The sequence below is a fragment of the Molossus molossus genome, unplaced genomic scaffold (assembly GCF_014108415.1).
Source record: "Molossus molossus isolate mMolMol1 unplaced genomic scaffold, mMolMol1.p scaffold_m16_p_5, whole genome shotgun sequence".
Lineage (NCBI taxonomy): Eukaryota > Metazoa > Chordata > Mammalia > Chiroptera > Molossidae > Molossus > Molossus molossus.
In genome coordinates, this window is record NW_023425388.1 from 50,812,179 (window position 1) to 50,835,566 (window position 23,388).

Below are 23,388 nucleotides of genomic sequence, written 5' to 3' on the forward strand. Positions count from 1 at the left end.
CTCTCATTTGGCGGGTGCAATGAGCTCACTCCCGGGCTCAGGGAAGATGATGTGTTTGTCATCCCAGATGAATGAGGCTGTCTTCTGTTTTTAGAAACCTTTGAAAGACATTCCACAACGTCTCTCCATAACTCGTTTTGGCCTTGAATATGTCTTCAATGAGCCAGGAGATGCATCCTCCCATCCCCAATGACAATTCCTCACCTTAGAGGCACATTTTCCCCCTGGCATCCTGTCCTGAACCAAGACAAAGAGTGAGGAGGTGTGGTCACCATGTCCTATTGTGAATCCTTCACACACTTGAGGCCCATTCCCAATACATTCTCTGCTTCTCCTGTCCAGGAAAAATGCTTTTTGTTTATTTAAAGTTTTCACATGGGTTCTGTTTATTGTCTCTGTAGTTCTTGTCTAGTCGATTTCCTGGGTGTTTCTTTGGTTGTGGGGTTTCAAACTAGGCGGTCAGAGAGGCGGGAAGTAAGGCAGAAAGATAAGTGGAGGCTGTGGAGTCAGACCTCGGTTTGAATAGCAGCTCCCCTGTTAAGTAGTTATATGTTTTTGAGCAAGTTACATACGTTCTCTGAGCCTCAATTTTCTCATCTTTACAATGGATCAATAATCTTGATTTCATACTTGGAGAATTGTGGCAATTAAAAATAATGCTCTTGAAATTCTTGAAAGCATTCAATAAATGATGGTTCCTATTGTTAGTCTGAATTGGGGCAATGATGATTTTATTGGGAATATCACCTTTCTAAGCCCTCTAGCAAGTGCCCTGATAGTCACATGTGCTTAGAAAACTATATAGCTGCACAATTCAGGTGGCATCTATTGCTGCCTCTAACGGTTACATAAAACACAAACAATTTTTTTTTTTTTTCAGATATAGCAAAACTATGTGCAGGACTGAAAACTCTTCTAAGAGAATCAATTTTTAAATTTATTCTCCACAGAAATAGAGCTGCATAACATATCAAATAGTTATTTTGCTTGCAAAGGGACTTGACTAATGATGTCTTTAAAATTCTCATATTGACTAAACAAAATCATTGGGATTATTTTAATTGGAAAAGACTAATAAAACTCCCACTGCAGATAAACTCACTCTAATCAGCTCCTTTATATTATTTTCCTTTAATAAGTTGTAAGTGCTACTATGTTAATCGTGTTTTAAACCAGTGATACAGTGTGATCTCAAGTAAATAAGTTTGTGCAGTGAAAGTGCTGAAGAGAAATGTTATAATGCTCACAGTGTTTATTCTGGTGGGAGAGGGGGGACAATATGATTTATTTTTTTACAATAAGCCTTAATTATTTGTATAAAGAAAAGGTGTTTGAAAACTGTAATACAACTTTATAAAAAGATAGTATTACAAATATTTATATCAAATAAGCTGCTGAAATGCACCAAAATGGCAATATTGTGTTTCTGAGCCATGGGACTATGAGTTATTGTTTTTTTCTTACTTTAACTTTTCTGAATATTACACAATTTAAAATGATATTGCAATGTACTATCTAATCATACTAGAGGATAAGTTATTAAATTATATAATGATAAATGTATTGGTATTTTATTAAAAAACTTTATCAAGATAAATGAAGAAAAAAATGCTACATATTGCTACACTGATGACCCTATGATTATACATATATCTGTCCCTCTTACAGGATCACCAAATCACAGAGTTTTAATGACTTTTGAGTCATCTAATATGACCATTGTTTGTAATAATATTAATAATAATAGCTAGCATTGATGTGCCAGGACCTCTGTAACAAGTCCATTTAATGCATTCTTTCATTGGATCTTCAAAAAATTCTATGAGGTAAGGTACTTATGGTAGGCAGACTAATGTCCAAAAGATGTCCATGTTCTGATCCTTGGAACATGTGAATATGAATATGTTAGGTCACATGGCAATGGGCAGTTAACGTTGCAGACAAAATTTCAGCTGGCAGGCAACTGAATTTGAGATGGGGAGACTGTCCCGGATTATCTGAGCGGGTCCAGTGTAACACAAGGGTCCTCTTTGGTGGAGAAGGAAGGCAGAGAAAGACTAGAAGAGGTTCGCAATGTGAGACAGACTTGACTGGCCGTTGTTGGCTTTAAAGGTGGAAGGGGTTCACAAGACAAAGAATGTGGGCAGCCTCCAGATGCAGGAAAAGGAGGACATGGATTCTCCCCTAGAGCCTCAGAAATGCAACCCTGACGACACCTTGATTTTAGTCCACTGAGACCTATTTCAGACTTCTGACCTATGAAATATTAATATAATAAATATCTATTTGAGCCACTAAGTTTGTGGTAATTTGTTGCAGCAGCCTTAGGAAGCTAAAATAGTATTATATTCCAATTTTACAGGTAAGCAGACTGAGTTTTAGAAGAGTAATTTGGTCAAGGTCACACATAACTGGTTAACGACAACTCCAGCCTTTGAATCCAGGTTCTCTGATGAAAGAACCTGCACTCTTGGGCAGCTGACTCCACTGGAGCCCCAAAATGATTGTCCAGCATCTGCCTGAGCATAAATGTGGAACCCTTCCCCAACAGCTCCCTTCACGTGAAGGTCTTGCTATTGGTTTGTTGATCTTTACTTGGGGCTCAAAGTGGTCTATCCAGACACTTTTCCATCGACTAATCATAAAAAATAACCTAATCTCTCCTTTATGAGAAACACTTAAAAAATATCTGAGGCCAATAATCACTTCTCCCTAAATCTCCTCTTCTTTGGGTAAAACAATACCAAATTCAGCTCTTCCTTATAAGACAGTTTCAAGTTCCAGGACTTGACCGACCTTTCCCTTCTGGAAAGCATCCAGACTGTCAACACCCATTTGGGGACCTAGCCAGCTCCTACCTTACTTTGAATTTGTGTACTTTGATTTTCTTCCATGAGGTTATCACGCTGACCTTAGCCCTTCTGAACTTGATTCTATACTATATCTTGAGCTCTTTGATGGAAATATTTCTAGAGCTCAATCAATAAATAAATACTGATAACTTTTGGATTATCTGGCCTGAAAGACTTGAAAACACAGCTTGTTTTCAAGTTCCTTCTGATATTATCACAAACTCATTCCACTCTTTGTTGACATGAATCATACCTTTCTTCTTCTAGCCTGGCGGGGGCTAGAAGAAAAGACCAGTTAAGCTACAGTAAGGAACTGTTTGGTGAACCGGCAACTTTATAGGGAAGCTTGAGCTACCATAGGCAGCTCATGTGTACCTATATAAGAAGCTGTGCTATATGTTCCAACATGGAATGGGGGGTGGGGGGAGCAGTAGGAAAATGAAGGAAATGTTAAGAGCCAATGTGATTTCATATTATTTAAAATACTGTGAGTCTTTAGGGCAGAGAGATCTGCACGAAAATATTAATAACAGCTTCCTAAAAATCTTTGACCATCCATGGTTTTAAATGATCCATGTTGCTGTTCCCTCATTTCTGCAAAAAAAAATCAAGGGCTGACTATAAACAAATAAGATAGCCAACCTCTCCCCCCTCCCCCCAACCGCCCTGATCTTTTGCAGTTGCATAATGATAGATGTTTGATGAAAAAAGCACAAACCCATATTTCATTCATTTTACTCTTTTCATCTCTCTCAAGGAGGGTGGGGAGGGTGGGAGATAAAACATTTCTGTGGGCTAGTATATAAACACTCCAGTAATTAAATAAGTTGCTCTGTCAGAACAGACTTGAAGAGACCAATGTTCTTGAACACAGCATAAGGTTTGCATTTCCTTTATATACTTACAGGTGTAAGAATACAAATAGAAAATGCCACAATCAATTTCATTTGGGGCTTTTCTGAATTCAAACTATTTTTAAAAAAATAGTTTGCTATATTGAGGGAAACAGGTGCAGACAGTTGGACCTCTGGGTGCCTAGGACTGGTCTCTCATGGGTGCTGAATACCAGATGAGGAGAAGGAAAGCCCAATTCCGGGCACAGAATAAAGACCCCAACAGTGAGGATTTTAACCCTGCCATGTCTGCTGCATTTGTCTTCATGCTTTGGGAAAGTCAAACATCTGTGTTGACATCAGGCTACCTCACAGGGCTCCTAGAAAGAATAACTTAGAATGGTTTCATTTTTAGATAAAAAAGAAAATCTTATGCCCTGGCCGGTTTGGCTCAGCGGTTAGAGCGTCTGCCTGCGGTCCAGAGAGACCCGGGTTCGGTTCCCACTAAGGGCACGTACCTCGGTTGCAGTTTGTCCCGGCCCTGGTTGGTCGTGTGGGTGGCAGCCACTCGATGTGTCCCTTCCACATCGATGTTTCCCTCTCTCTCTCTTCCTCTCTCTCCCTCCCACTCTATCTGTACAAAAAAATGGAAAAATGTCCTCGGGTGAGGATAAAAAAAAAAAAAAGAAAAAAAGAAAATCTTATATAAAAGGTGATGCAGTTTTTTCCTTGTGACAGCAAAGCATACTATAGATATTCAAGAGAGGAGGCCCCTCCTTCCCCGCCCCGCTCCTCTAGAATTGTACGATTTGAGCTTTGCTGACTTTTATTTTGCCTCCCACAGAACATCTCTGTGTTCATCTAAAGTGGGAGAAGAGGAGCTTGGTGGGTGAGGGAACAGTGAGAATCAATAAAAAAAGGTCAGGTGCCTGACTGCTGTGGACCACCCACCTACCCACCAATTGTGCACTCCATGGCTCCAGTCGGTAAGCCCTAAGTATCCATGGAGCGTATGGCACCTGTGACGCAATCCCCCAACCCTTACTCCCACCCTGTTCCCCCTGTCACCTAGGATCTGTGACCCCCTACCTCAATCAAGCCTAGACTTCATTTGGACTTAAAATCTCTGGTATTCAGACCACACAATTGTGCCTCTTGGACACCCATGGAATCAGTGGAGGGAGTTTTCTCTACATCAGTTCTGTAGAATCCAACTCAATCCTGGCTGGTTAATTGGTGCCATCTTTCCAACCCCTAGAGAGAGGTCTTGGAAGATTCAATATATCACATCTGGGGTCTCCTCCAGTTTTCAGCTGTCCTCCAACTTTTTAGTTCAGGGCCATGCCAATGAGGCAACGACCTTATAATAACTGAATCCCACTCCATCAGAAAAGCCTTTTATTGTCAATGCTTCACTGGCAATCTAAGGCATTGCTTTCCTCATGCTTGCCATTCAACAATATTCAACAACAAATGCTTGTTGAGAACCTACTGTGTGTCATGAACTTACACATTATCTCATTACATACAGCAACCTTGACAGATTTTCAGGGGAGGAAGCAAAGGATTAAAGAGATTAAGTAACTTGTCCAAGGTCACACAGCTAGTAAGTGGCAGAGCCAAGTTTTGATGCCAACTTAGACCATATCCTACTGCCTCATTCTATAAATATCTATTAAGTGTGTAGTCTTTTCAAGATGTATTTCCAACCTCTTAAGAACTTAGGCTATGTTAGGGCTTGTGGGGAACCCCTCGTCAACTTCTCCATGGCCCTGGCTCCAAGAAAGCTAACACTCTAGAGCTTGTTAATTACCCAAGGGCTTTTGGGAAAGGTGGTCAGCTTCTGGTAGGAATGAAGTACTGTTTCAGTGCCTTTGAAGGGTCTAACAGGAAATACCTTGCTTCAGCCTAAACTGCTGAGGGACATATTCAAGTGGATGGCACTCAATAGTTTTGGAAGAACACATTCCTCAAGTGCTCTAAGTTTCTGACCAACAACAACAAAATTCTATAGTTAGACTTTTCTAACAGTGATATTGGAATTAGGTAGCTTCTATGTGTGCATTCCATATATACAAAAATCTTCATGAAGAGTCCATCCAGAAACTTCATGGAAGGCTGGTTCTTGGATATCTGGAAGACTTGTGACATCCTCTGCTCATCCATGAATACTGACTACTGCCTGCCTGAGGGGCTGATAACCCCTCTCCCGCCTCCCCTAGGTGAAATCCCCTTTCCACCATTCTTTTACTGTCACTGCGAGCTCCGCTCTCTGTGAGCCCTGGCAAACGTGTCTTTTTATTAATTCTTTTCTCCTTGCCAGGGCCAGCTCATGAGTGTGAGATCTGGATAGTCTCACAAGTCCCCACACCTAGGAAGGCCCTGGGCTTGGTTTGAGGCTCTGCTGTCACCAACTTGAAAATCTTAATAATTTTTGAACAAGGGGCCCTGCATTTTTCACTGAGTCATGAAATCATGTGGTTAGTTTTGCTCCTTGCTAGGGAGAAGAATCATTCCACACAAGTTAAGAGTAGGTGGTATACCTGGGGTCCCCATTTTTTACTCAGCAGGCATTTCCTCAAAGAGACGATCAGTAATGGTGAATGGAGATGGTAAGACCTCCAATCTCCTTAGCTTCAATTTCTTCACCTCCGCAATGGGAACAGTAGCACTTACTCTTGCATGTTATTGTGAGCCCATCAGAATGTTTGATATATAATAGGTGTTTACCAGGTAAAATTCAAGGAAGACAGAAGGTACAGGAAACAGTTTGAATGCTGGAATTAGGAGCTGGGGTAGAATCATATCAGACTCAGTGTGCTGATCATTTCACAATATAGTATATACAAATATTGAATCGCTATGTTGTACATCTGAAACTAACATAATGTTACCTGTCAATTATATTTCAGTTAAAAAAAGAGAATCATATCAGTCGTACTGCTTAAAAAGTTGTATGACCTCAGTTAATGACTTGGCTTCTCCCAGCCCCAGTTCCTTTATCTATAAAATGGAAATGCTAACATTTACCTTGTAGAATTGTTTTGGTGTTTAAATAATCTAATGTATTTTAAAAACTGAGTTTATCACCTGGTATCTAGTAGGAGCTAAAAAAAAAAAATAACAGTTCTTAGTTTGGTTCCCTTATAACTCTATTTCTGCACTTATACTATACAACTTTCTGTATACTATATTACCTACTCAATGTAACCTCCTTGCATGTGAAAATAATTTTGTAAAAATTAATTGAGGATTATTTTTCTTTCTTTGCTGGACTATGACTCCCTTGCAGGCAAGGACCATGTCTTATTTACCCTTATATCCTAGAACATTTCCTAATATGTTAAATCTCAGTTGTAGCAAATCTTTCTTCTGTTCTTTATGTCAATAATGAAATGATAATTTTTGCTAAATTCCTAAGTTAGCAACTAATATTTAGCCTGTCAATGATTAGGAAGTAGAATGTATCTAAAATACATTCTTTACCATCAAAGGCCTTTTTTCCCTTGACTATCACACTTAGCTCATCTTTTTGCACCCTTGGGTCTGGTTCTTGCTCCATTAACAAAGCAATTCCACCAGGGAACATAGCTTAGTTTTATGCAACCAACCACCTTCCTTGGCAACAACCTGTGTAGAGAGGCCACTGAGGAAAGGCCTTGCTGGAACCCCAGTAGTTTGATGCCTGTTAGGATTCAAAGAGGCCTCAGAGCTGGGACTTTTAACCATTTGAGGGTTATGGATTCTTCCAAGAACCTTCTCATAGTTATGGGCAGTCTCTTCAGGAAAATATATCCAGTATTTTGCATACAATGTCAAGGTGTCCTCAGAGCTCCCACAGAGCTTGTGCCTCAGATTAAGCCTTGAAAACTCAACGAACTATGGGAAAGATTCAAGTTTCCTGATAAGTTCAACCCCAACTAGTCACATTTCCATGTTATAAACAAAACAGTTACAACTCTCCAGATTTAACCTCAGGGTTATCCCTGAGGGCCCAGTCCTGAGCATTAACAGTAAGGGCGTCCAGCCAACCAGTGGCTACTCTGGAAAATCTAAATTCAGCCGAGTAAAATGAAGCCTTGTTTGATAATATCGTTTACATTTCCAAATCCCCAGTATGGGTATCAAGCTTTCTTCCTATCCCTTGTGGCCCTTCCTAAGTTTAGCTGCTGGTGTAATGGGGTAACCATGGCAACAACCACCTGCCTATTTAAAACCATCTCCAAAGCCAAATAAGGAAGCCTTGAGAAAGTGGCTGCTTGCCTGCCTCTCAGTGGACAAATTGGGCACTTCTGGGTATTTTCACTGTGAGCAGGCAGGGGGAACTCAAAGGGGTAGCATGGGCTCAAAGCTCTTAATAGAAAGGGTTCTGGGACCTTGTGAAACAGGGTCTATCTCCAGGCCAAAATGGCTTCACTTATTAGCAGCCACGTGGATTTACATGCAAATCTCCATGCCTGTCATCCTAAGTGACCACACTACCTTAACCTCAATCAGGTGAAGGGCAAGGCACGTACCTAACTGCAAAGAATGGTCTTGTTAATGGGAACTGGGAAGTAGGAAGGAAAAACAGTCATTCAGAGCACAGTGAATTTGTTCATACATTGCATTGAAATATTTTTCTGTCAGAGGTATCCTTCTAATTGTATTCAGCCATGTGGGTGATTGATGATTCCTCTATTTATATCATATGTTGACCAATGGATTTTTGGAATATAGAGACATTTCTCTTTCCCTCTGCTTCCTTGCTTTCTACCAGCTACAGAGGTTTTGCTTCTTTCCAAGGCAACAGACCACAAAATTGATCACACTGCACAGCTTGCTCTTCCCCAAGCATGCTACACTCTTGCATTTCTTGGTATCTTTGTGTACACTTGGTTCCTTCCCCTTGGGTTGTTCCTCTCTTTTTGTCAACTTAGAAAGTACATACTTGTTGTCTGTGTCTTGGTTTGGGCATCTCTATCATTGGAAAGCCCTCCACACCAAGCTCCACACTCTTGCTTTGTGTTCCCATAGATCACCTGGATTCACACCACTTAACACAAATCCCATGCACATCTGCCTTCCAGTCTGTTTCCACGACTAGACTGAGAGCCCCCCGCCCCAGCCTATTCAAAACACCTCTGCAACAGCGCCTGGTACAGGGTATGTTTTCAATAGATGAATCAATAAACAGAAGCCCTGTGGATTTTACAAGCATGTGTGCATGAGTATGCATAAAGGCACAAGTATGTAAAGAGGACCGTAAGAGTCTGGAGTGGATGGAAGAGAAGGAGTATTATTTTTTTAATCCTCACCTGAGGATATTTTTTCATTGCTTTTTTTGTTTGTTTGTTTAGATAGAGTGGGAAGGAGAGAGAGAGAGAGAGAGAGAGAGAGAGAGAGAGAGAGAGAGAGAGAGAAAGAGAAACATCCACGTATCACATCAACTGGTTGCCTCCCGCAAAACTCTGACCAGGGTTGGGTATCAAACCCCAGAATCCTTGGTCCACAGGCTGATGTTCTAACCACTGAGCAAAACCAGCCAGGGCAGGAGTATTTTTTTTTAATGTGATTTTGGGTATATATGAGAGTGAAAAAAATTGTGAGAAGGCGATCAATTGATTTGTAAGTTTGTGACTATACTAGGAGTAGGGGCTGGAAGTATACATGTTAATAGTGTTTAGTGAGTGTGCATGATCTGTGTGTGAAAGAGCAACAGAATAAGCCTGTGACAGAATGCCCATACTAAGACGATTAGTTCAGCTATTAGATCCCACAGATCACTTCTCCTGAAGCTGAAGTAGTTTCATCATATTTAGTTTCTGATCTCTAAAAAGATTTTTTTCTTCCTGGCTAGCCTCCCAGCCTGTGGGGTCAAGGAAAAGGAGTAGAAATGAAAACGATGGAGCTTTTCAGGAATTGGGCTTTAAATGTCTTCAGATAACACCAGACCCCTGCATTAAAGAGAAAGAGAACCCTGTGGGCTTAACTCAAGCCCATCAAGCTCAGTGGGAGTCCTCCTTCCCCACCTGACAGATGGAGTGAGACACAGAAGTCATCTTGAAATGGTACAATACAGAGGAAAGACAAATCGTGAAAATTAATTAATGTGAAGAATAAAAAAAGAAAGAAGGAAGAAAGGTAATTCAACAATCCCAGGGATAGCTAAGTTATTCACTTCTTGAAAATTCCCTTCCGCCAGCAGGAAGGGGGGGTGGTTTTTATATGCAAATGATCTGTTTTTCTCTCTCTTTTCATTTTTGGACCTAACACCCCTAAATCAGGGTGCGAAGGCTAAGGCTGGGATCTGGTGGGCCCAGGGTCGCAGGCCCTCTGCAGGGGCTTCCCTCTGCTGCCCTCTGCTGTCGGGGGAGGCGGAGGCGACGCCCTCTCGATCCTCCGGCCCTGGTCTGGCAGCTGCGGCCCCTGGCCGCTGAGACCGAGGGAAGCTGAGGCCCCTGCCCCGCTTCCAGAGGAATCTCGGGGATGGGGGTGAGGGTGGTACATGTTGAGAAAGCGGCGAGACAGAGAGAGGTCCCGCTTAGCCAACAATAGACTCCACTCCCCATGGCTGCCGCATCACTCCCTTCCTCCCGCCCCCCTGCTTCCTCCCTCTGCACACCATCCTCTGGGAGGGGACGGGAGGCTAGACCGCGGCAGGTCTCTGACATTGTTTTCTTGTTGGAAATAGAAGCCCTCCTTCCGGCAACGTGGCAGGAAAGTGAAGTTCCTGGGCGGCTGGGCCAAGAACACTCGGGTGAGAGCAGGTGGAGGCCTCGCTTGGCCGCGGCGCGGGGCGGGGCTCGGGCAGCGCAGCGGGCTTGCAGCACAAAGGCGCTCTTACCTGCTGTTGAATTTTTCGGGGTGTTTCTCTCTCATCACGTGGAATCTGTGTGCAATGGAAGCATCCTGAAAGGGAAAGAGACAGAAAGCAGAACCCTGGTTAGTGGTCATGACCGTGCAATGTGGAAGAGAGAAAGCACAGGTTCTCACAGAAATCCCCCAACTCCAGGGAAGAACACAAGGTCCAAGGTTAGGGTCTAGTGCCACCGATGCTTTTAGACCCCTTGCAATATTCACCCTCTATGCTGCCATAGTTGAGGGTGAGTGAAGGGGACAGCTGCTTCCCTTTGAGAAGAGAGGGTGTCTGGGTTTGTCAGCAGTGAGAACGCCCGTGTGTGTGTGTGTGTGTGTGTGTGTGTGTGTGTGTGTGTGTACAGAGGCTGAGCCTTTGGAAATATCTTGCCATATCTTTTAAGACAATGCTTTTTTGAAATGTTTTAAGACTCACAAGAAGTTGCAAAAAAAAGTACAGTGAGTTCCTGTGTCCCTTTCCGCCAGTGAGAACTTCTTACATAACTGTAATACCTTGTCAAAACCAGAAAACTGATGTTGGCAGATGCTGTTATATATTAACTCTTAATCATCCATGGTAGTAGAAATAATTGGTAGCATTGGCTAACATGCTTAACTGGTTTTAAAAATCTATTTAAACTTCTGACTTCTGCTTCTTGATGGCTCCTGGAAACGTCTGTCCCCAAGAACGGGAGGAGTGTCATTACCACGTTCTATGGGCTCTTTGCTGTCCTCCTATTAGCACATCCCTTTGCTGCATTCTTGGCCACCTTCTCCTCAGAACTCACAGTGAGGATGGCTCCCATGGCACCATGCTTCTGGGTTCTCCATCCTCGGACCAGCATTTCTTAGCCCTGAGTGCAGTCCAAAGCCCACGTTCCATGTCATGAACCATCTCGAGTTCTCATAGTTGTTACTGGCATCTACATATTGTCTGCACAACGTATATCTCTAGTACCAGCCCTGAGCTTCAGAACTAAAAATGAACTCACACCCTGGCTGGGTTTGCTCAGCGGTTAGAGCGTCGGCCCTCAGACTAAAGGGTTCGATTCCGGTCAAGGGCACGTACCTCGATTGCGGTTGGGTCCTGGGCCCTGGACTGGGTTCTGCAGGAGGCAGCCAGTCAATGTGTCTCTCTCACATCAATGTCTCTCTCCCTTCCTTCCATTCTATCTGAAGATAAATGGAAAAATATCCTCAGGTGAGGATTAAAAAATAATAATAAAAATGAACTCATCTTTTCTCCTCAGACTTGGTCTTCCACCCTTGATAATGGTCTGGGGTTCCAGCAGAAGAGTGCCCCTTTATCCCTCAGCCCCATGCCAGCACTTCAGGTGCAGGTGACGGACTTCAGAAATGTAGGGGCTAATTGGGCTGGAGTGGGGGAGTGACGAAAACAAGAGAGCTGATTCAGATGTGTTTCGGGGGAAAACACAGAAACTCATTTACTGGAATATGTGACTAAAAAACCCCTGAAATTCCATACAGTGAATTTTCAGCTAATGCATATTAACTCCATTTCTTAATATGGAAAAGCTACTAAATTTTTTTCTGATTTTTTAAAAACACATAGAGGTATAGTGCAGTGAAGAAGCATTTTTCTGGGCATGTTCTGTGTTTGGTGAGTAAGATACAAGCTAGTGGTGTGGACAGAAAGTCCAGAAGCAAGTTAGGGACAAAGAGGGGCTTTTCTAATGTTTACACCCAGCAGAAGAGCAAAGCCAGCTAGCAGCTCACTACTGAAAAGTAGAGAGGGCAAGTCAAGAAATGGGCTTATTTTGTGGTTGGCAAACACTCTTTGCTGAAATCATGTCTTAAAAATTTCATGTTTAAGCCCTAGTTATTGATTTAGCGTTTAGTTTAAGACATATCAAGAGTTGAAGGTCTTGGTTAGGCAGGCACCCGTGTGGACACACAGTGGGACATGCAAAAACCCCTGGAGGTCTCCGTGCCCTGGGCCTGCACAGCCATCCTGACAGCTGTGCTTCCTAGTGCCAGACTGCGCCCACATCCCTCTCGCCGAGCAAATTTCAGTGAACACTCTGAATAAAATTCATTGACATCTGTCAAATGCTTCTCTAGAATTCAAGAAAACATTCCATCTGCTTATGTTCCTTTGAAACACCAATTTTCATCTGTCAGGGGAAAAAAAAGCAATCACACGTTGCCTTGCATGATTTGTACTCCATGACTCCCAGCCCCCCGTGCTGCTGTGACTGGCTCCTGGCTTTTTTATTCTCTGGGATGCGTGCACAGGTCCCCTCCCTCTGTGTAATTCCGATCATCCTTGTTTTTTCACAACTAGGTTTTGCAAAACTTCTTTTCACAAAGACCAGCCTCTACAATATTATCTGTCAAGCATGGGGGTCCTAATTTGACCGTGTAATTTCCTTGGTGAGTGAACACAGTGGCAAAGGAGAGTTGAGCAGTTCCTTTGCTGCTCAGTCTTGAAAAGCCAAGGCAGGTCAAGACTCCGACCGCGTTCCCCTACCTGGGCATGAAAAAGAGAGTCAGGATTCACTCTTACCCCAGAGCGTCTCTCTGTCAGGCACTGAGCTGGCTGTCCTCACATTCAGTAGTGATTTCATTTACATTTTGGAAACCAGCGCTACAGTGGTAATCGTTATAGCAAAATGAGACTTCTGTTCTGAAGGGAGTGGGTGTAGATGGGAACTGCAAACTTGTGGACATGATGTTGGCATTTCTGATGGCCTCCCTCTCTAGGGTCCTTTCTATGAAGTGTGGGGTGAAGAGGAGATGACAGCGGTGAGGACACATGGCTGCTCTTTCCTGAACTAAAACTCCAGTCGCACAGTCAGACAGAATAATTCTGTACCTCTTCCAAATCTAAGTGGCGGTGTTTGGACTCTGAGATGTTGGGATGTCCAGGCCAGTGATGTCCAGTAGAAATAAATTTAAAATGTTCTAGTAGCTACATTAAAAAAGTGAAAGGAGAGGAAATGAACTTTAATAATATATTTTAATGAACAAATGTTATCTTTATATAATTAATATAAGTATTATGGCAATATTTAAAATTCTTTCCTTCATACCACATTTTTGAAATTTAGTGTGTATCTCACACTCACAGCATCTCTTGATATAGACTAGCCCCATTTTAAGTACACAATAGCCACATGTGGCTAATGGCTACTATGTTGGACAATGCATTTCTAAGCCAGTTTGGCAATTTATGGAGATGAAAAGACAGAGAGGAGACAATGAAACAGATTAGTTGAAATTGGGATTGTTCTGAAAAATTATGGCAAATTGGGAAATAAAATGAGTACAGACCTCTTGTTCAAAACTCCTTTCAGTGTGTCCCATTGTTTTAGTACCACAAGTGACAGACAAAACCCTGAGGCTGAGGGAGTCCAAAGGTGCAGAGACAATGATGATTTAAAAAAAATGTAAATTCCCTAATGGGTAGGAGGTGTACCACTGTGGAAACTTGGTTGGTGAAATCTGATAAGTACAGTCTGTAAGGTGGAGAATGGTACCTGGGTTAGTGTGATGACTGTGGCCTCTCCTTGGCCCCCGGGGTCCCCTAGCATCAGAAATAGATTTCATTGAATCAAGGGATTAGCTGCTCACTCATTCTGTAAGGCTCAGTGAAAGCAGAGCCTGGGAGGCAGTCGGAGCCACACATACCCCAGGAATTATTTCACAGTCAAACTTCCTGTCACTGATACCTGGCCATCCTGACATTTCTGCAAATCCAAAAATAAAGAGCAGAGATGAGGAGGCCAGCAAAGTCAGAGGAAGTAGCATCCTGAATGACTATGTTTAAAATCTCCTGCCAATGGATGTTATCAGAGGGACTGGGAAGGCCAACTATCTCAACTCTTCACTGAAGGGAGCTGGCATGTATGTGGGTGATGGGACTGTGGTGACAATGAGGCCGTGGTCACTCCTTGAATAAGCCAGGAGAGTCTGTCCTGTTTTCCTTCCATCTATGAAGTGGGTTCCATTGGTAACAAGGGAACCAGTGAACCATCGGGGCAAGTTCTTGACCACTGTCATCACCTTTGTAAGTGCAAGGCAGCAGACATGTGATATTAATAGCTATTCCAAGTCCTTCAAAAGAGGCAAAGACTTTGCAAGGCTCTCTTTGCCAAAGGCGTCTGACTCTAATCATTGCAAGGAAGTAAAATTGTGGTTTGGTTTACATACCTACTTCTCCTCTTACAAAGTTTGGGAAGTCAAATAGGGAGCAAGAGCTTCTGCAAATGTCAGCCCCAGATTCTGTTCGGGTTGTGTGTTGGCTACTTGTTTTCTCAAGAATTTCCCTTTCCAACTTTTAAAGAGCGAGCACACAAACCCTGCAAACATTTTATTGCGAGAAGGCTAAGGGCACACCAAGGAGATAGAAAAAAAAACCAGTCCTGGTTCCTCACTGCTTTGCAATAAAATATTAAAATATGCACAAGCTAAAAGTGTGTGTGGAGAATTATAAGGAAAGATTATGGTGAAGTTCTTCATAATTTGAAAGATAAACAGATTGAATTATTATAAATAATCCTGGGGAAAATAAATACCTTGACCACTGAATGTGATGGAAAATCTGTTTGTATGCTTTTCCTTGGGGGACAATTAGCTGTGCTTGGTCTTCTCCCCCCGCTTCCCAGTTATTTGCAAGAATGAATGAAAACCATGATCAGTGTTGGTTCTTGGGATTAAACTTGGTTATCTAGTTGAGGGGAGATTGTCTATTCTCTTTTACTGTGTTCATCCATTTGGTCAGCTAATACTGAGTATCTTTTTTTTTTGCATATGGCACTGTGTAGAGACAGGCAGGGGGTATTTTTGGCAGCCAGCGCTTGGGTGTGTTAAGAAAGAAGATTTAGGGCTGAAGACTCTGAAGGCAGCCATGACTGCAACCGGCCCTCTAGAAGTTCCCAGCCAGATCGCCCGGGCCTGCTGCTCGGCTCTCACTTCTGGCTGGTTGCTTACAGTGCTGGCTTTCCCCGCCTCTCTGCCTCTCCTCTCCTTTATCTGTTTCAGTTCTGGTTTCTGCTCTGTGAAGAACCACTTCCTTTGACCATTCTCTGCTCTAATGAATGGTTTTCAGTCACTGAAGACTGTAGGGACCATCTACATCAGTAGGGGCTTGTTAGAAATACAAATTCCCAGAATTTGTCCCAGTCCAACTAAATCAGAATACAAATCAGGATCTGTCAGGGGAGGGAATTTGCATTTCTGACAAGGGGCGTAGGTGAGTCAGCCCATGCTAAATTTTGAGTCACCCCCATTCCTGCCACCCAAATGCTGTTGGTGTGTTGGCATGAAGACGGAGGGTTTGTGCAGAGGCTGCAGGCCTCGTGATCCACCGCTCAGTGGGCTCTGGATCCCAGCAGTAGTGGCCCCTGGCTCCACCACTCCGCCACTCTGTGTCTTTCTAAGCTGCACAAAATGCAAAAGGATAATGACAATACCTACCAACAGGGACATTGTGCCTGGTGTGCAATCGTTACCCAATAAATGTTAACAAGTTATATTCTAGTTGTTATAGGCAAAGACTAGAAGTTTTGTGAAAATGTAGTGATGGGAAGCCCGTGCTCCAGAAGCGCCCCTCAACACTGAACACCAGATAAGCCAGTCATATCTGATTTGTAGGAGGTGAAGATTGCATGTTCCCATTGGGGTAAGTGGAGCTAAGCAAGTGATCCAAACATGAGAGGGGCCTTTGAGCCAAGAAGAGGAGGGAGGAGTCTGCCTAGGTCAGTGGAGAGGGGCGTTGGAAGAGGCTTATGGAAAGAAGTCTCCCTCAGCGGAGACCAAGGGAGCTGGGGACATAAACAAGATCAGGGCACAGAGACCCCTGAATTTACTCCATCCTCTCAGAACCTGATTGTGGGCCCAGCAGTGCCTTTCTCTTCTGTTTTAGTAATAGAAAAAGAGTGCCGGATTAGGAGTCAAAAAACGGAGGCAAATCCCTTAATCTGTCTATTTCCTCACCTGTAAAATGCAGATAATACTGCCTTTCAGCATAGGCATAGGAATCAAGAAAACATCTGTAAATGTGGCAAATTTTAAAATCTATAAATATAAAGCATTGTTATTATTAATCTTTTCCTCTTCCATGGTTCTCCCCTTCTAGTCTTCTTATTAAAAACAAAACCCTTTCCTTAAACTTGCTCTTGCCTCAATAAATCTATCATTTCCTCTGCTCTCTCTTTTTTCACCACTAAAATGGTAGAAGAGACAGAGGCGAGGATGGTTGAGGAGTGCAGGTATCACGCAGTCGGGGTCTCAAATACATTTGAAACTGGGCAGCATAATTCCCAAGACAGGGACACAGAGGAGAGAGCCCGGCTTCAGAATGAGGCACAGCGTGCGTCTGCTAGTGCTGCCCTTGACTCGTCCAGTGTCCTGAGCCCTCACCTGTAAAATGGGGGCCTTGGGGACAAGGTACCTGCAGGATTGCTGTGAGGACCAGAATACAGAGTCTGGCACAGTGGGAAGCACACCGTAGAATCTCAGTAAATACTAATGTCCTTGTTGTACCTCCCTCCTTATGGCAGCGATGGGTCCCTTTCCTCTCCCATCCTGTCCCCAGCACTTCGAGGAGCAGTGTCCACCCATCCTCTTTGGGGCAGAAGCTGAGTTCATTGAAACAATTTAACTGAGCTGCACTGGATGTGCTGGGGGCTGGGGGAAGAAAGAGGAAGATGGCACTATCTGTGTGTGTGTGTGTGTGTGTGTGTGTGCAGAGAGGGGAAGAGATGGGCACATTAAACCAGTCCCTGCAATCTAATGCAGAAGGTGCACTGAAGAGGTGAGTACAGAGAGCTTTGGGAGCACCAAGGAGTGTGGTGCTCACGGGAGGTCAGCCAGGGGAGATGCCTCCAGAGGTGTGGGGACACCTGCAGTGCAGGGAATGGGGTTGAGATGAGGGGAGAAAGCAGGAGAGAAGGAATCCTGAGAGCTAAGCCAGCCAGCTTAGACCATGCAGTCCTCTCTGGAGGACAGCGTTCCAACTCTGGAAGCTCACGGGGGAGTCTCCTCTCGACCTCGCCCCCTGGTTATTTCTTGGTGTTGCTTTTCTTTAACTGCTTCAGATTATCCAAAGGGTAAATATGTCTTTTGAAAAATGTCCTATCTTTTCTTGTGTTAGTTAAAATTATAGAGGAAGGAATTTCCTCTATAATCAAGGACGGGGGCTTGGTACAGCGAAGGAGTCCAGATGCAAGGTGCCTGGATAAGCTGTCCAGATGCAAGGTGCCTGGATACAAGTCAAGGCTGGAGGCAGCCGAGAGGTAGAGTAGGGACCCAGAGGGGAACAAAAGTGGACTAAAACCTTTCCTGAGCACCTGGGCATTTCTCTTCCAGGCAGAAGAGTGATCCCTGGCCAACTCACCACGCCAATGGAGAAGTAGTTGTTCATGATGTCATATGGGACCTGGTCCCCATTCTCCACCTCCTCTCTGGGGATGACTTCCAGGTGCCAGCGGTCCAGCATCACCAAGGGGCTCTGTTCGATGTCCTTCAGAATTTTCGTCAGGCTTCCCCCTTCGTAACCTGTGGAGCATAACATTGCATTTGTCCCAAGCAGCGAGCTCAGTTGTTGCTGAGGTACAGGCAGTGGTCCGTGCAGAGAATCCTGTGGGCATCTGTGACTTGGCGTTCCCCCAGTGTCTGTGCGCCAGACACTTAGGTTGCCTGAGCCACAGAGAAGGGCTAATTAGAAAGAATCTGGGGAGATTTGAAAGCCAGAGTAGCAGGGGTGGGGTGCGTGCTGACCGTAGGTGGGCAGTCTGTGTAGCTGAAGCAGCCTTTGAGAACTGGTGGGCTGGTTGGGCGGGGAGCTGCACAACGTGGTCTGGAGAACGAAGGATCCATCTCCAGACCACGTCATGCAAAGAGGGACTGGGGTAGACAGAGTTTTACAATAACCCCCACGATTCCAGCCTGCTCTGGTGTACACACCATTCAAAACCCCTGGAAATTGTGTGTAAGATGCGATCGGGTATATTTTATGAAACAGTTGACTTTAAGAAAGGGAGACTGTCCTGTATAGAGCTGATCTAATCGGGGGAGTAGGACTGGGCTTTTCTTTAAGAAACAGGTTTGAAGCTTGAGAGGGGTCTGACATGAAGAAGATTCTCTGTTGCCAGCTGTGAAGATGGAGCGACCCATCTGGGAAGTAATGAGGGAGGCCTCCCGCATCTGAGAGTGGTCCCAGCTGACAGCTAGCAAGGAAACAGGTCCCCAGTCCTACAACCACAGAGAAATGAATTTGGCTCACAACCTGAATAAGCTTAGAAGCAAATTCTTCCCCCAGAGCCTTCGGTGAAGAACACAGACTGTCTAATGCCCTGATTTCAGCCTGCGAGGGTCCGAGCAGAGAACCCAATGCCAGGACTTCTGACCTATAGGACTATGAGCTAAAAATGGATGTTTTAAGCCTCTACGTTATGATACTTTATTATGTATCAACAGAAAACTAACATAGAATATGAATCATAGGTGATGAGAAGTTAGTGGGAGAGATGGTCTTTTCTTTCAAATAACACTTCCTATGTTCCTACTTGCATTGGGGGCCTCCTTAAGGAGGATTTTCAAGTTGTCAGACTCTGGTCAGCTCCTGAAGGGATGCAGCACAAGACATTAACCACGTATTAACCACGTAGCAGGAGGCCTTGAAGCTGCCTGGGAGCACAGGCTGGGTTTCCTGCATGAAATCTGTGCCCACCTGGGCTGCCTAGATGCCCAGAGTGTGGGGTCACACTCTACCTGTCCCTCTGAACAGAGGGCTCTTTTCTAGTCTCACTGTGTGGTTGAGGACCCTGGGGGTTCTTCCAGTGCCTGCCAACTTCCCTAGGGCTGGCTCTCACTGACTCTGCCCCAAGTGTGCACCAACCTCTGAACACTGACCGCTGCCTGGCCTGGTCTTGGATCGCTCTCCGAATTGGCCATCTTCAGTCCCACTCCGATTCTGCCTGCCAGACTGACGTGTGGGCTTCTTGTGCTGATCTGAACTTCTCCACTCTCTGGAGCATGCCCAGCTCCACGGGGGGCTGTTGTCTTTTGCAAAGTTCTCAACTTAGCTCCTGCCCATTGTCATTTAAGCTGGTTCCCACTATGTGTTTGCCCTTCTGGAATTTTCAGAATGAGGGTCCGTGGCTTTGGGGGCTAAGATGATCTGGATTCCCCTAATAGCTGGTGACAGGGCTTTTCAGTCTCCACTCTGAGTTCTAATTCAGCAGAAGACCTGTAATTTGGGAAGGGGGGGAATTTTATGCTGAAAACCCCTAAGTGAGCCCCTACTGGGATGAGCACTGGGGAGGAGACAAAGGGGACTCTACCTTAAAGCTGACTTGTTCTACTAGGGAAGGCAAGTGGGAAGCAGATAGTTCGAGGATGACAGTCAACATAGTGAGGGGTAAGCACAGGCCTCGGCATGACTGGAGGGCTGGAAATGGTCATGACATCGCTCTGATCCCAGAGTTGACTATTATTCTGTGGAAGGAGATCCTTAAAAGGGAAGTTCAGCCTAGCTCTGTGAAGCATCCCTGTCGACTGGAAAGCTTGTCCCAGGGGAGTGCCGTTCAGAGACACACTCACCTCCTCCCCAGCGGAGACATCGGGCCAGGTCATTTCCTGTTCCAAGAGGCAGGACGGCCACTGGTGGATGCTTTGCCAAGTTGGCCTTATCTGCAATCCGTGCGGAGGAAGAGACAACCACATGCCATGGGTTACAGATTGCTCGAGTTATCTAGTTATCCCTGACATAATGCTTGAACCGCTCTACAGCATTCTTTATTTGAATACCTCCCATGATGGGGAACATACCACTCCGTCTGCAGTGTGTTGACCACTATAAAGAGTTTTTTTCTTATTGAGCAAAACCTGACTCCTTGTAACCTGCATCTCTTCATCCTAATTCTTTCCTTTGGGGTGACAACACACCTCAAAAACATTGGTCTGTGCAATTTTAATCCTTAATGATAACCAGAATTGATTACATTTATCCCTCAGGCCAACCCATGCTCTTTCTTTCTTCAAGGGCTAGGTAGGTGCATAGATAGCAACACGGGTGGGTTTGAGACATCAGGGAATGGTGAGGCATCTGGAAAGCTGAAGATGTCATTCATGTCCAAAAGTTTAAACATAAAGTCATTCATGTTCAGAAGTTTAAACATGACATTGTGTCTAACGAAAACCTCCAGGTGTCATTTGGCTAGCAGTTTGCCACTTCCACTCCTCCCAGACTTGCAAATACACAGATTTCTAAACTTATTTCCCATGCTGGTGTGAAGCAGCATCAGACTGAACCATTAGAGAAAGCACAGCAGACCATGTATGTTTTAAGCTGGCGAAGATCTACAGAGGTTATGTTGTCTGACTGGGAAAGTAGAAAGAGGCACAGGCCGCCATTGGGCTCCAGGGGGCGCTATTTACATAAACCTCAGTTCCCGTAGTACTGGGACCCTAAGCAATGTTATGGGGGAGCGCTCGTGGGGGCCGGCTCGTGGGGGGGCTGGCTCATGGGGGGCCTGGATGATGCAGGAATCAACATCATACACGAGGCTCATACTAAGGCTGCCCCAGCAAGACGGGAGTTCATAGGCCCCCAACTAGTCTGACTTGTGCCAGAAGTGGCTGAGCTCAGGCAAGACCCAGGGCTGAGATTACCACTGGGAGGGTTGAGGTGGAGGATGGAGCAAAGCAACGGATTCTCTCATTGTTCCAAGAACCGGTAGTCTGTGTTTATGCCTCCCTGCATTTGCATATTCTGTTCCCTTTGCCTAGAAGGCCCTTGATTCCTTAGGTCTGCGTTCTCTTCTGTAGTCTCCATCTCAGCAGGTCAAACATCCTCACAGTATGGAGGCTAGAAAGCTGGATGCCATCCTAGGTTTCCCCTGTCCCTCCCCCCACATCCATTTACTCATCAATTTCTATGTGCTTTCTCCTTAATAAATCTCCCAGCAATCTTTTCTCTCCATCCCCATGGTGATGCCTGAGTCCTTTCCATTGGTACAGCTGTAACTGCCTCCTCTCTGCCCTCTTATCCTCCATTCCACCTCCTGTTGTGTTCTCCATACTTCCACCAAGGTGGGAAATCCTTGAGCCACAAGCCTGATCATGTTAGTTCATTACTTTCACACTGTCGGGGCTCCCTTCACCCCTTTGTATGGCACACCTTCCTCTCTAGCCTCATCTTTTACATATTCCACCTCCCACCAACATATCAACCACACCTTAGTGTTTTCAGTGCCTTAATTAGACCGTCTTTGTTGCTCAGCTCAGATGCTGCCTCTGGGAGGCCCTCCCTGGTGGCCCTAGTCTGGACCAGGTGCCTCTCTAGAATGTTTCTTTAGCGCCAGGGATGATCTCGTCATACTATCTTGTAATTAACTGCTCATTTGGTCCGTGGATGTACTGCAATCTCCCTGGGGAGCTGTATCTCATTTACTACAGTATCTCCACACATACTTGCTGAAGGCCTACTATGTGCCAGATGCTGTATTGGGTACTGTGGCTCTCACAGCAGATGAAAAAGCCATGACTTAGGCTCTCATGGTACCTGTAGTTGAAAGGGAGAGACAGATATTAATGAGGTCTTCCCATAAATGAGGCATAATTTTGAATTCATACTGGAGAGGAAAGGAGAGTAGTCCTATAATAAGGTAACAGAGGCTGGGCATATGTCAGGAAAGCTCTCCCGAGGAAGCCACACTTTGGCTGAGATCTGAAGTAGAGCTGACCCAGTAAAGTCCAAGGGAGCATACCAGACAGCAGGAACAACTTGTGCAAAGGCCCTGTGGTGGAAAGGACTGGCCCATTCAAGGTCTGAGAGAGATTGTATGGCTTGAGTCTAGAGGGAGAAGAATGGAGGTATACGGCTGGAAGGGTGGGCAGCTGCTAGACCACCCAGGGCTCTGTAGATCATTTGAATAGTCTTTGTCTTAAGAATAATGAGAAGCCACTGATGTGTTTCACACACATCATGATCCCACTGACATTCAGGAAAGACCACTCTGGCTATAGAGGGAGAACAGATCAGGGAGGGGACTAAATGGGGGTGGTAGTGACCACTGAATAATTGCTTTAATATTTCCTGAATCTATATATGAATGAGTGAACACTGTGCAGTGATTTTTCTTACCACTGTTTCTTCTCTTTGGGCCACTAACCTATGAAAGCAGATCCTCTCACATGACCTTCTTTCTTTCTATTTTGAGCAGTGTCTATCACCTGTGTCCTCTGCAGATGAATTTTATACAACTTTTCACCAAAGCCTGCTTTCTCCTTCATGATGGAAGGGAACCATGTAAGCAGCTCTCGGTACTGCAGCTATCACCCTCTGCTGATTGGCTCTTCCTTCCTGGCTCCCTGGGGAGGCCTCCCTCCTCTCACAAACAACTCAAGCCCAGATGACAGGAGAGAGTGGGAGGCTGCGTGGCAGGGCTGTGTCCATGGAAACCAAAGTGCCTGTGGGAGGGTTGAAGGGAGGTGTGCAGGTGCTGGTGCTGCCCTTCCAGTTGGTTGCTTATGACTCCTGGAGGTCCAGCCTTCCCTGCCCTGTTCAGGGTCTATCTTGGCCCATCCTTGGCTCTGCTCTTGCCCTCCTCTCTCACATCCAGTCTGTTAGCAAATCCTGCTGCCTCTACCATCAGAAGATATCCAAAATCTGACCACTTCTCACCACCTCCTCTGTGTCTGCTATGGCCCCAACGATGGTCACCTCTCACTTGAATGACTGCAGGAGCCTCCATACTGGCCTCCCTGCCTTCGCCCTTCCTCTCAATCTCTGTCCCTCCTTTGCTCAAGAGCCAGACAGCACCTTGGGACTTTCTCAGTATGAAAGCCATATTCTATATAATGTCCTACATGTCCTGGTGACCTGGCTCTGCACTATT

At 44.9% G+C, this 23,388-nt stretch overlaps 1 protein-coding gene across 8 annotated transcripts in view; it reads right to left on the reverse strand.

Moving 5' to 3' along the window:
• Nucleotides 1-23,388, reverse strand: part of DGKG (diacylglycerol kinase gamma) — a 196,460-nt gene that overhangs the window by 76,763 nt on the left and 96,309 nt on the right. For 7 of the 8 annotated variants that reach the window (XM_036242390.1, XM_036242387.1, XM_036242388.1 and 4 more), the window contains 3 exons: nucleotides 20,090-20,179; nucleotides 17,883-18,043; nucleotides 10,512-10,576 (listed from right to left, as the gene is read on the reverse strand). In XM_036242390.1, the coding sequence (XP_036098283.1) occupies nucleotides 10,512-10,576; nucleotides 17,883-18,043; nucleotides 20,090-20,179 (316 nt within the window). The remainder of the gene's footprint in view (nucleotides 1-10,511; nucleotides 10,577-17,882; nucleotides 18,044-20,089; nucleotides 20,180-23,388) is intronic. The other variant, XM_036242391.1, reaches the window with a different exon arrangement.